We start from the raw sequence: 13,496 nt of genomic DNA, 5'->3' as shown, positions 1-13,496 counted from the left end.
TGTCTACTGTACTTTATAAAACATCTTTATTTCCTGCAAGAGAGATCTTTTTTTTTCCTGCCTTTACCTGAGGAATAAAACATCACTGTTTAAAACTCACTGTACACTGTATTTGCTATACCTATGGGAGAAGAAAATTCAGCTTCTAAAGGAATTTGCTGTGTATGCATACTAGCAGATTATCTGTTTAAAGCATTTTTTTAATGAATGAAATTATAAGTGAATCTTTGTTACTTAAACAAACCCCTCCCAAACCAACAACCCCCCCATGCCAAAACCAAACACCCACCCCTGTACCGCTGTTTGTAAAATGTGGTTTCCTTTGAACAAGGGAATTTTCTTCTTTTACATCAGCTGTGTAATAGATGAATGGTTGTGGGACCATACGATGTAGATATTCCAGTCTTGTAAATGGAGCGTCCATGTAGCTCTGACTGAGGTATCAGTTATAGTAGTGATTCAACTGCCTTTTGTCGTGGTAATGGGGAGACTTCAAAGGGAAAAGTCTGTCTTTGTCTGGTGTCCACACTATACATTTCTCTTTGTTCTTTACTGTGTTTTTTTTTTTTTTAACTTTCTACTTTTTAGGAAAAAATAAAATTGGAGCTAGACAGAGTTTGACCATATGCTATTTTTAAAAATGATGCAAATGTCCACAGTTCTATGCTTTTCTCTGTCCTTCCAGGACAGAGCTGGCTGTGCTGTTTGTCAGTAAAAAAATTACTTTTTTTTTTCCTAACAGCTTTGGAATGGAGCTGCTCTCTGAACATCATAATGAACATTGATCCTTTTCTCACAGTATATGGGATTGTGAAATCAGGGAAGCATGATCTCTCCTTGTTTTACCTCAAAGGAAAATACAGAACAGCCTCTCACCCAAATTGACTTTGTCATCATATTTGTGATGCCAGTCTCATGTGTTCAATCCAGTCTCCCCTCTTAAAAGAAAGTTGGATTGTACCTTTTATACACTATATAGGAATACATATGTAAATCTGGAATTATGTAGATATTTCTGGTTTTTAATGTGCTCCTAAGGCTTCTGAGAGGGAATAAAATGTAAATGAAGTGAACAGAGGGAAAAACAAATTGACCAGATTTTACTGGCATGTATTATGTAAATACTGTGGTACAGGTTTTTCAGCATGCAGCAGTGCTGATAGTCAGTATGCTCGGCTGTTCCAGGCTGTTTAAAACATTTCTGGTTACACCTAAAGCACAGCAACTATTTTCTCTTGTAGTGAAAGTGTTTAATGTAAATATTTTTGTAATGCAAAAAATAAGTGTCTGTCATATTTTTCTAATAGATTTAAAAAAAAAAAAAGACTCTGAATTTTTCTGTCTGCAACCCTGTTTTCTGAGTAGCCTAATTTATGTAGAAGGAAATTATAAGATATAAACTAAATATTTCTGATCATTGAAGACCAATATTAACACTACTGCTAATGCTGATATTGTTAAAGTTTCTGATTTCTTCCTGGAGCTTGTAAGATGTATTCACATAGGATGACTTTTATCTAGGGCAGTTAATCGCCTCTGGCTACACCCCTAATTCCTTAGAGAAGGAAGATATGTTCAGTTCCACTAACAGTAGAAGCAGCCTAGACTGAAACTAGGTTTTTGGGAAGAGCTCTGCAGTTGAAGGTACATTTAGGTAATGTTCCTCTTCTTCAGAGCACTTCACAAATTGTATTCTCATTCTAATAAAATGGTGGTAATGCATTTAAAAATATCTTCCAACTGCAAAGTGAATGACAACCCCTCCATACTTCTGTGAATGCAAGGAACTGCCTTTGAAAAATATGGTTCTATTTTGAAATGTTTCATACTTTATTCTATTTTTCAGAAAGGGAGGAAAGAAAGAATGCTTGGTTGCTTTTGTGCAGGTTCAGAACCTAAAAGCTTAGGTTAATGTTTTTTAAAATTGAAAGTCAGGGTGGTATTTTTGTAAGATTATTGTTCTTGAAGGAAGGTGATAGTTGAGATGGTTTGATTGGGAGGTTTGTTTCATGGTTTCATTATTAAAAATAATGATTAGGAAGTCAAAGCATCACTTTGAAACTGAGTATATTAAATAATCTAAGAATACATTTTGTTCTCAAGCGGAGATCTCTTACTGAGTAAAGAAAGTTTTGGACTTGCATAGTTTTGTCAGGGTAGCTGAGACATGTTTATACAGCTTTAGTGTAGGCACTTTTGTCTGTCTCATTCTGAAAAACCTTCCTCCATTAACTGCCTCCTGGCTTTTGTGTTTTCAATAAAAGCAAAGTTCTGGTGGATTCCTTTTCTAACTGGCATCTTGTAAAGGGGACAGAGCCTCCAAATCTCTGAAGCATGCGAACTACGATATTATCTGTTCACATGGTTATGCTATACATGCTTTTTGGTCTTTTTTTTTTTTAACTTTTTAAAAACTGAGGAGACTTTAAAGGCTTTCTTAAAAAATAAGTTGTTAAGGCAACAAAACTTGCAGAGATAAGTAATATATTCTGACTTCCAGAGAGAGGTGGAAAGCAAGGAAGTTTTTTGGCTCACAAATACTTCTTCAGAAATTTATCCTTTCCCCTGACTTATGTCAGTTTGCTTAGTAGAATTTTTTTTTTTTTTTCACAGACATTACCTTGTTTATGTCCTTAGATTATCCCAACAGTGGTTGTATGAGATGCAGGTGTGACAAACTAAGTTTTATTCACTTACTTTATCTTAGTCCAAGACTCTGTTTTTTATCTGGTTTGTGTTACAATTTAAACATTTCTATTTGGGAATTATCTTTGGAAGGAAGGAAGGGGTAAGAGCAGAAGGGACTCTGAACTCTGAGGGGTCTTCTGAATTATTTTGGGTTGCTTCTGTGAATGAAAAGTGCATAGGAGCTCTTAACATCTTAAAGTAGATGTCGTTTGTGATGTATTGAGGACTGCATTTATGTGTGTGTGAGTTTGCATGAGCACTCTGTGTTTTTGCTGTTGTCTTAATGCCATTTTCTATGTTGCAGGCCGAGTACGTCCAGCTTGTCACAGAGCTTAGGATGACAAGAGCCATTCAGCCTCAGATAAATGCCTTTTTACAAGGATTCCATATGTTCATCCCACCATCTTTGATCCAGCTTTTTGATGAATATGAACTGGTAAGCAGAAATACCTATGCTTCTTTAAATACTTTGTTCAGGATACTTCATCAGGAGTCTAATGATGTAGAAGTAAAGCTCAGTACCCACAAAATAAACACTTTGTATGGTTTTGTTTCCTGTGCATGTTGGTGAGGATCTCAGTATGTGTATTCCTGCTTATCCTAATTACTTAGAATGGCCATCTTCCTGGAATGCGATAACTTCAAGTGCGAGGGATAAATGCCTTAAATTATAATTTCAAAATGGAATCAGGATGTTGTGGCTTTTAAGCCTTTTCTTATTTTCTTTCAGGAGGACAGATCTTTAAAAGTAAGGAGATGCTGTCAGTTGTCTGCTTTTTCTGAGTCACAGAATCAAATTCTATAAGTGTTTGTGGCGATTTGGTCTTTTGTAACCAACACATCTTACATTTTGTCTCAACTCATGCCAAAACTCGGAGCTTTTTCCTTTTAGGTTCTTTGGCAATAATTTGTCTCTCTTGATACTGTGTGCTTAAATTAAACAGATCATGTGGAGTTACCTGAATTCAAGAATCTTCTTGTATTAAAATATAGTCATAGGTTCCGTAAGGTTGCAAGGAAACAGAAAAAGCATTATAATTTTTATGCTTCTTAAAGTGTTACTTTAAAAATAGCATAAACACATATGGTTAGTTGGGAGGACTAATCACAATCTGTGTGCTTCTTCTGAAGGAGCTTTTGTTGTCTGGTATGCCAGAAATTGATGTGAATGATTGGTTAAAAAATACAGAATACACCAGTGGCTATGAGAGAGGAGACCAAGTTATTCAGGTAAATTTATTTTTTAATAATGTAGATTTTTGCATTTTAATCCAATAAAATGTGCTTTTGTTGTTGTCACTTTCTGTGTGTGTTTTTGGAAACTTATTTTGGCTGAAATTTGTGGAGGTTTTTTATCGTATATTTTTATATCAAGTGACTTAGTTATGTATGGATTTCATATGAAAATTTCCGTCCTTTTAAGTAACAGACACACAAGTATTCCATTTATTGTTTTACCATTACCTTTTCAAGTACTGCAAGTATTTAATGGACAATACAAACTAACTTGTTTTTTCATTTAGTGGTTCTGGGATGTTGTGGAAGAACTAACTCAGGAAGAGAGAGTATTACTCTTACAGTTTGTTACCGGCAGGTGAGAAACTCTTCTGTAACAACAGATATATTGTCTGGATACTCTGAAATAAGTCAAAAGACTTCAGATTACCATATGAGATCACCCAACTAGACATGGTTTTGCATACTTTGGTGTTCTATATGTTGATCAAAGTAGACAGTGTTCGTTAATACTTTTGTTACCTGTATTGCCAGCAAAATGATTGATTACTTATTTATTATACTTGACTACTTTGCAAGAGGCTTTTGTTGCTGTCCCAGGCAATTTTCAACAAGGCAGTAGTGAATTTAACTGTGCTTTATATTCTTTTTCCTGTTGCATATTTATGTGTTTCTTGTCTTCTCCAGTAATCAATAGAGGCTTTAATATATGAGATAACTAGGTACCACTTCGGTCAATGTAAACAGAACATCCTTCTCCTAAAGCTGAGTTGAATTTAACATTAGCGCAATGTGTTGATATCAAATGAAGACGTATACTTATGCAAGACTGTGTTTGCTCTATATAGGATTTCTGTCCTAAATTCTAGTTGTTCTTCAGGAAAAGCCACTTTTATTTCCTTTACGGTCTGGAGGCTGTGAGGGAAGGTTTTGAGCAATAAGTACCCGTGAGCTAGGTGACTTGCCGAGCTTGTCTGCACAGACATTTTGCAAAGTGAATCCGTAGACATACATGTGGCACCTGAGCTGTTTAATCTGTCTTTTTTTTTTTCTGGTGACAGGTAGAGATCTCACAGTTGTCTTAATTTGATGTTCCTGTCATATTCTAGGATTAGTAGAGTAGTTGACCTTTTTTTAATAAGTTTTTGTGGTTAAGCAATGGTAAAATACAAATTAAGATCATCAAACCTTGTTTTTGTTATACCAAGGAATTTCACAGTCATGGACAGAATCATAGAATCATAGAATAGCTAGGGCTGGATGTAGCATCAAATGGCACGGTCTTCAAATTCTATTAGTTTTGCTTGATTTATTATGAATTTCGCTGTTTTTAGGGATAACAGACAATTTAAGAAGCCAGTTCTATACACATTGATCTCTTATTTTTGTCCTCTGCATGAATGATTCCTGCAGTTCTAACCGCACATCTGTTGCGTGCCAGCTGCTAGTCTTTCATTTTTAGTGGAGTAGTCCTTTTCTAAATCTAGACGGCAAATAAGGATCTTTAAGATGTAAGGTCATGTTTCAAATGCTTCTTCAAACATTCCAAATGATACTGAAGTGACATTCACTATTTTCATGGCATTTGGGATAATCTACTGGATTCTAAGGGATGCTTTCTATCAAGTAAGCAATTATTTTGTCTCATTAATATGTGCTTGAGCACCATTCATTTTGGTCACAAATCACATACTGACTTGTTCTTACCCATTTCTCATTAGCAGGAATGAAATTTTTGGTATGTCTTTTAAGAGCTCTGGTCTAGAATTTAAAAATAAATTGCTTAGGGTTTTTTTTTGTATCAGCTAGTAGGAACTCACTGTGTTTTTTCTTCAGTGATTGAAATGTCATAGGTATATTTTTTCAATAAAAATTGGACTTTTGAAAGTTACCTCTAATAGTGGTATGCAGCTGGCATTTTTGCACATAAATCCTCAGACAGTCCTAGTTTCTGGGCATGGAAGATTTAGATGCTGAGTTGTCTGTGAGCCAAAATCTAGTACAGATCAGAATCTTAAGTAAAATTGTACACTAAAATTTCAAACTATGATCTTTTTCTGGTGTCATATTTCCTTACTGAAGAATTTGTTTCTGCGTATACTGGTTGGCAGACTGCATTCAAAATTTTTTTTTTTTTTTTTTTCCTCCCCGTTTCCTTTAATCTCTTCAACGTATTCACTTATTTGATTTTTTTCTTTTGTATGTATGTGAAGTGGTGCTATTCTTTCTTTCCAATCAAAGACTATGAAATTAGTTTAGCAAATGAAATAAAAGTTATATTTATGATTATGTTTCAGTGTTTATGACATCTGTAAATATTTCTTAAGCTTTGCTTTTTGTCTTCTTCCCTTGTTCTTACATCTTTTTCTCTTCAATGTAATGAAACCTTACTTTGATAGTTTCAGTGGAGATACAATTCCATTCGTCATTAATACCTATTTTTGGATGTCTTTTAACAGAAAATTAATTGTTATGAGCAATGTTTGAATAGTAGATTCTGTGTGTTTGGAGATCTTGGCACACTCAAGGAAAAGTTGTCGTAGTTCAGCCCCGATCGGGACCAGACTACGCAGTCTCTCTCTCGCTCCCCCCACCCTCCAAGAGAACAGGGGGAGATGATATAAGAAAAACGGCTCAAGGTTTGAGATAAGGACAGGGAGAAATCCTTAAAGTTACCATCACGGGCAAAACAAGACGCGACTTGGGGAAAACTATTCATTTATTTCTAAAATTAGCAGGAGAATGAGACAGGGAACAAGATAGCCTCCCCCCACCCCTCCCTCTTCCCGGGCTTAACATTATCTATACTACCTCCCCTCCTGAGCAGCACGGGGCGGGGGGGGGAAAGGGAATGGGGGTCGCGGTCAGTTCATCATGCGTTGTTTTACACCACTGTGTCATCGTCGGGGGTAGAACTCCTCGCATTCCTCCTCTGCTCCAACGTGGGGTCCCTCCCACGGGCCACAGTCCTTCGTGAAACTGCTCCGGCGTGGGTCATCTCTTCCACAGGGTGCAGTCTCTCCAGAACAGCTGTCCCAGCAGCCCCTCCACGGGCCACAGCCTCCTTCAGGCCTGCACCTGCTCTGGCATGGGGTCCTCCACGGGCTGCAGGTGGATCTCTGCCCCTCCGTGGACCTCCATGGGCTGCAGAGGGACAACCTGCTCCACCATGGTCTTCACCACGAGTTGCAGAGGAATCTTGGCCAGGAGCCGCGTTACTCCTCCCCCTCCTTCTTCACTGACCTTGGCGCCTGCAGCTGTTCCTCACAACAGGCTGGCAGACGCCTCTCAGGATCTTTTTTTACATCTTATTCACTTCTCATCTCCTCTCCACTTCTTGCAGCCAGGCTGGGCTGAGTTGGGCCCAGTCGGCTGCCCGGCAGGAGGCCAGAGGGTGAGGCCTGCAAGGTCCACCAGGCTCGCGCCTCCCCGTCTCTGCCCCCCGCTCAGCTGCTTCACATCTCCTTCCCTTTTTTTTTTCTGTTTTCCCCTACTTAAATACGTTATCGGAGAGGCGTTATCACGGAGCATTCTGCTACCAGTCGGCTCGGCCTTGGCCAGCAGCGGGTCCGCCCTAGGCCCGGCCGAGTCCACTACACGAAGGGGAGCGACTTCTAGCAGTTTCTTAAAGAAGCTGCCACCTTAGGGCCCCCCTCACTAACAAAACCAGAACAAAAGTCTAAATATTCTTGTGCCTAATGTTGGGGATCTGAAAGTTTGTATATGCACCACTTCCTTTTTCCTCTGCTGACAGCTGCTTGAGATGGTATTGCCAAGTCCACGTGCTTTTACTTTTTCCCCCCCCCCCCCCCCCCTCCCCTCTCTTGATCTGTTTGGTGTTTATAATAATATTTGGCTAAATTATTGTTAATTACCCACTGGCAACTTTTGATCAATTTTTTAGTTAACAGTTGGAGGGAAGTGTTGGCAGCTTATCATGATAAATTGTACTTTATTGGTATTCTGCAGGTATCAAGATTGCTGTTATACTTCTTAGGGGACTGTACTTTCTGTTGAGTAGTAAGCTATATGCTATTTTAAATGTGATAGATATATATGACTACTTTTAAAAGTAAAACAAAATGTAAGGAAACTGGCTTGAAGTATCTCTTCTACACTGTTTCCATTTCAAGTAAATTTATGCAGAATCTGTAAGTGGAAAAATAGATACAAAAGTTAGGATTTAGATGTAAATGTAAACATTTTAATAGTGTTGAAGTTTCCAGAGCTATGAAATTGTATTGTTGCTCTTGCTGAAGGCTATTTGCACATGCAGCAGGAGAGGTAAGACAGCGTGATCTTATTTGCACATATTTGGAAGGCTTTCTTTACTATATTGGCAGTGTTTTACTTGGAAAGGAAACTTGTTCTTGGAGGCATGAGTTGGCAGCCATCTGTTACTTTTGAGTGATCAAAGCCCTGATCATACTAAATGATTTTGACCTGTTGTATGGGAAACACTTTTAAGTTTGATTTTAAAAACTTTTAGCTAATAGTGGACTGGATGAGAATTTTTCAACAATTAGGTCTGTGTTTTATTGCTGATTTGAATGTGGAATTCTCTTGGTTCATCGAAGGGAAAAAAAGTCACTGCAGAGGAGGCAGCACTGTATTAGAAATGCGAGCCAAAACCATGATGTAGAAGAGTACCTCTGTAAAATCTTTACAACTGTTCTGAACTGTGGCTGTGAGCACAATTCCATTTGTATGTCAGAAATAGTATGCTGCAAATAATCAGTACTTCCCTCCATAGTGGTTGCCTTATATACCAGTGCTAGAACTATGTAGCCAATATTGCTGTCATGAAGCGAGGTAATACAGATTTGAGTTGGATACTATAGCTAGCTCTTAAAGGCATACTTAAAGAGTATTAGTGCGAGCTCTGTCCTAGCTCCTTAATATTTGGTACACTTTTGTGTTTTTACCAAGTAGTTTTACTGAGTAGAAACATTAATTCATTATTATTTTCCATTTTTGCTTCTGGTTTTTACAGTCACTTTGATTTTGTGAATATGGTAGCATTGTTTTTAATGTAAGTACTTGTAATTCAAAATTCTAACAGCTGTTACGTATTTTTATGGAAGGTTTATTTTGTGTTATCAGATTCTTTCTTTGCTAGCTACAAAATCACAGAATAGCTGAGGTGGAAGGTACCTCTGGAGACTTAGTCCAACCTCATGCTCAGAGCAGGTCCAGCTAGAGCTGGACTTTCAAGATCTCGTCCAGAGAGATTTTGACTATCTCTACAGGTGCTGACTCCTCAGCTTCTCTGGGCAACTTGTTACAATGTTTGACAACTTCGAAGTAAAGAAGTTGTGGAGTGTGGTTTTTTTCCTGTTTTTTTTTTTTTTTTTTTCTTTTCCTCATGTTTAAATGCAAATTCCCTGGATTTCAGTTTGGGCCTGTTGCCTCCTGTCCTGTGACTGGGCACTACTGGGTGCTTCATCGTGAGACTTGTGCTCCATCTTGTTTATTCCTCCCTTTGGGTATTTATATACATTGATCAGATTCCCCTGACCCTTCTCTTCTCCAGGCTGAACAGTTCCAGCTCACTCTCCTCCTGTGTTGGGTGATCCATTTTTGTGTCCCTTTGCTCACCTTGCTCTGTCCCTGGCCCTTCTGTAGTGGGTAGCTTGGAGCTAGACTGCAGATGTTTCTCACCAAGTACAGGGAAAGGATCACCTCCCTTGATCTGCTGGTGACATTCTTTCTGAAGCAGCCCAAGAGGCTGCTGGCCTTCTTTATGCAAGGATGCATTGCTGGCTCACATTCCACTTCTGTAGTCCTTATCCTTTCCCTATAGTTTTGTTTGTTTGGTTTTTTTTTGGGGGATCTGAAGGCTGTGCTAATAACATGTTACGTTGTAATGCATACCAACTTAAGCTGATATTATAAAAATATCTGATTTTTATTCTGTTTGTCTCTGTTAGTTTAAAATTATAGGGAGTGACTCTGAAGACTCCAGGGCTATTGCTCATTTACACCCTGAGTAATCCTTGCCTAATAAAAGGAAAAAAAGTTGAGTAATAAGGTTAAGTGAGAATGCATTCCTGAAGATGCTAGTGATTTTTTTTCATGTGTTCTGGTTTTGCCATAGGTTGTCACTGGGTGATAGTGTGACTGATGTAACAGTTTTATTAGTTACTTGAAGAAATGTGGTCTGAAGTAGTAAATGAAAAGATGTGTCAAATATACTGCTCAGTTGTCCCACAGATAGTAACTGGATGATAAACTTTTTAATGATATAGTATTTCTTAAACTGCAAATGTAAATAACCACAGAAGTTTGCCTAAACTGAGATAACATTCTTTTTTATAAAAACAATGTTATAGAAATGAGTCCTATTTGCAAACAGAATTCTCTTAAATACCATTCATTTTGATGCCTGAAGTAAATGGACAAATGTGTTATTCAATATTGTAATTAAAAGCATTTAGACTGAGAATTTTGGTATGGATAACAAAGAGGAAGCCTTGATTGAAGTATTAGTAACTGTCTAATTACTAGCAGTAAGAGATATTTACAGTGTAAAGATTATATATATTTTTTTTTTTTTTTTGCTTATAACATTCTTGTAGTGGTCTAATTTCTGTGGATTTTCTCAGTTCCAGAGTGCCTCATGGTGGCTTTGCTCATATAATGGGTGGCAGTGGATTGCAAAATTTTACAATTGCTGCTGTGCCATATACTGCAAATCTTTTACCAACATCAAGCACATGGTATGTTAACTAGTCTCACTGAAATATCCTAAAAAAGGGGCTTTTTCATGGCAGTCACAGTCAAAAGTACAGTTCTTAAAATCAGACAGTTTGTGGAGTATTTACTATCCAACATGAAAGTGGTGGGTTTTAACCTAGGTAATTGCTTATAGTTTGCTGCTTCATTTTGCTTAACTAAAGGCAATGGGATCAATAAGGGAATATTCAAGTTAAATTATTGTATTACAATTTACTGAAGTGAAAAAAACCTTAATTTCCTGCAATATATTTGAATGCTCAATGGTACTGTAATGCAGCACAGATTTGGTTTTGTTCCATAAATGTGACATCTTCAGGGTTTTCAATCAGAAAACTTTACTGTTGGATTTCTTGCTGAACTGTGTGGCTTTTTTTCCGTTTCTTTTCAGTATCAACATGCTTAAGTTACCTGAATACCCAAGTAAAGAAATCCTTAAAGACAGACTTCTGGTGGCATTGCACTGTGGAAGCTACGGTTACACAATGGCATAGTGAAGTCTAGAAAACTCATCTGACTACTGATGTGTGATTCAGAGTGGCAGAAGTAATTTTGGAAACTGTCAATAGAAAAGCAGCTTAGATGCTACAGCCCACTGGCAGGACTGGACTTCAGAATTCGTACAGGATCATTGGTTTTTTTCCCCCATTATGTGTTGTCAAAGTAACTTTGATACCGTCACAACAAACTTCTCAGTATGCGGTATTTTCGTTTTTTTAAAATGACAGATCTATGTGGAAATCAGTTTACATGCTTTTCGTTATTACTTCAGTCTGAATCAGAAAGTTTGTCAGAATCTTTTTCCACAGTTTAGTTTTGATTTTCAACTGTATGGTTGAATGACGTTTGTGTTTTAGTTTACTTTGTGCTCGGATGCCATACTGCTAATGGATAGGCTTGTACTTTATGCCTTGTTGCATGTGAAAGTGCCATTTATTTTTGCAGAGAATGCTATAGAAAGTTCAATTTGGATATTGTACAGTAAGACAGATCTGAGGTATTTTCCATTTCTTGGCATAGCAACAGAAATAAAATTTTATAACTTTTTAGTATTTTAATGTATATAATATGTAAAGACTAGACTGTTATCATTGGGAAAAATATCAGATGAAGTTAATATCTAATTTATATTAGAATTTACACTATATTCTGCTAAACGTTTGAAGTATTTGTGACTTTATAGTCAACTTGCAGTTCAGAATTTGTAAATATTATTTAAGATCTGTATCCGTTTGTTTGAATGCATTTACTCTTTCCTTGACATAATTGTATGTTCAAAAGGTATTATTAAATTTTAATATTTTTACCAGAATCTGAATATGTCAAGTTTGTGTGTCTTTGTGGGTGGATTATTCTTTTTTTTCCCTAGGATTTTATTCGTCTTACTGTAATTTAAATTGTCATGGAGACAGCATTTGAGAAGGCATTGTCAAAGCGTAGGGATGGACATAAGCAAATGCACAAGGAAGCAACTTAGTTTGTTGAGGTTAACTGACAAGACTGTAATAATTAGAATCTCATATCCAAATTTATATAAAATTATAACATGTTAATCAAATAATATGTAAAAATACACAGCAATTACTCATCAACATGTGCTTTTGATAAGTGGCTGCACATATTGAGGTAGATGATGGATTTGCATAATTGCTTTTTAGAGTAGACGTGCTTTACTGTTTTGCTTCAAGCTAGGAATGGGTTGTTGGGTTTTTTGGGGTTGTTTTTTGGGTTTTTAAAATTAATCTGGTCATCTCTGCTTGTTATGCTTTTGCTTCAGAGAATGCAAACTGGATTCTCTCCAGGTGAAACTGAATAGAAAACATGATCCAAAAATGTACCAAATGCTAATGGGCGAACATCTAATTATGTCTGCAAGACCTAAATGATCTGAAGAGGTGATCTGAAGATCTAAATGAGTTCAGGCGTAGCTACCCCACCAGACACATAAATTTAAAGATTTAGGTCCTCAGCAAAAACTTTGCTGCTAATTCCTTTGTGTTTTCCTACACCAAGTCCTTATACCTGTGCAGCCTGAGTTCACCAGGTGATCTGTCTAGGCTGCTTTCTTGGTGCTATTTTTCCAGATTTTATTTATTTTAATTGAAAGCATACATAACATCTCTGGGTGTGTGAGAGAAAAGTCTGTGGACCATCTGATTCTGTGGTGACACAGTAGTTTTCCTTTGGACTAAGCTTTGTACATACGTAGGCTTTATTTCCCTTCCAGCTCTGCTTGTGCACATGTATGCATAAGTGTTGGTTTAAATTCTTACATGGTGTTTGCAACTGCAACTTAAGGAGAATACAGCTTTTCATTAGTGGGAGCAGAGCAATCCAGTGAAGGCTGGTTAAACTGTTGCTTCAGTCAGTGAAGAGATGCTGTTCCTCTCTGCCATGCTCTAGGAAGCTTAGACTATTTAGAGAAGTGAGATGTCTGAGGCTTGGTGGGGTTTTGGTGTTAAATCCCATTTATCTTGAATCCTTCAGTTAGGAAAAATACTTTGCTTTTCTGCACAGTTAGGCAGTGCTTGGTTCTTTGGCTATATTGCTTATTTCTTCACGTGCCTCTGCAAGGCAGATTGATTGCAGGACTGTTTTGAGCAATACAAGGTATTTGTTAGGAATTATGTATTTCTGTTTTCTTTATGTAAACTGGGATTCTATCTTTATCCGAGGGTTTTACTGTAAATACCGTTGTGTGGTAATGAACAATCTGCGATTTTTTTTCCTTTGTGGTTTTTTTTTGGTTTTTTTTTTTTTTTTTCATTTCACATGTTTTATTTCAGTGATATACAGCTGTTTGCAGGAAGTGGAAGCCTTGCATACTCCTGTGTGGA

The 13,496-nt window shown here is 37.2% G+C and overlaps 1 protein-coding gene across 4 annotated transcripts in view; it reads left to right on the top strand.

The window, feature by feature from the left end:
* The window catches only part of HACE1 (HECT domain and ankyrin repeat containing E3 ubiquitin protein ligase 1), a 55,669-nt gene extending 43,698 nt beyond the window's left edge, over positions 1 to 11,971 (top strand). For all 4 annotated transcript variants that reach the window (XM_086744791.1, XM_086744790.1, XM_086744793.1 and 1 more), the window contains 5 exons: positions 2,993 to 3,124; positions 3,820 to 3,918; positions 4,212 to 4,282; positions 10,530 to 10,643; positions 11,051 to 11,971. In XM_086744791.1, coding sequence (XP_086600917.1) covers positions 2,993 to 3,124; positions 3,820 to 3,918; positions 4,212 to 4,282; positions 10,530 to 10,643; positions 11,051 to 11,153 — 519 coding nt within the window. In that variant the 3' untranslated portion in view covers positions 11,154 to 11,971. The remainder of the gene's footprint in view (positions 1 to 2,992; positions 3,125 to 3,819; positions 3,919 to 4,211; positions 4,283 to 10,529; positions 10,644 to 11,050) is intronic.
* The last annotated feature ends 1,525 nt before the right edge of the window (positions 11,972 to 13,496 follow it).

The sequence above is a fragment of the Chlamydotis macqueenii genome, chromosome 3, assembly GCF_036417535.1.
Source record: "Chlamydotis macqueenii isolate bChlMac1 chromosome 3, bChlMac1.mat, whole genome shotgun sequence".
NCBI classification, from domain to species: Eukaryota; Metazoa; Chordata; class Aves; order Otidiformes; family Otididae; genus Chlamydotis; species Chlamydotis macqueenii.
The sequence above is the reverse complement of the archived record's forward strand: the minus strand, read 5'-3'. Positions and strand labels throughout refer to the sequence as shown.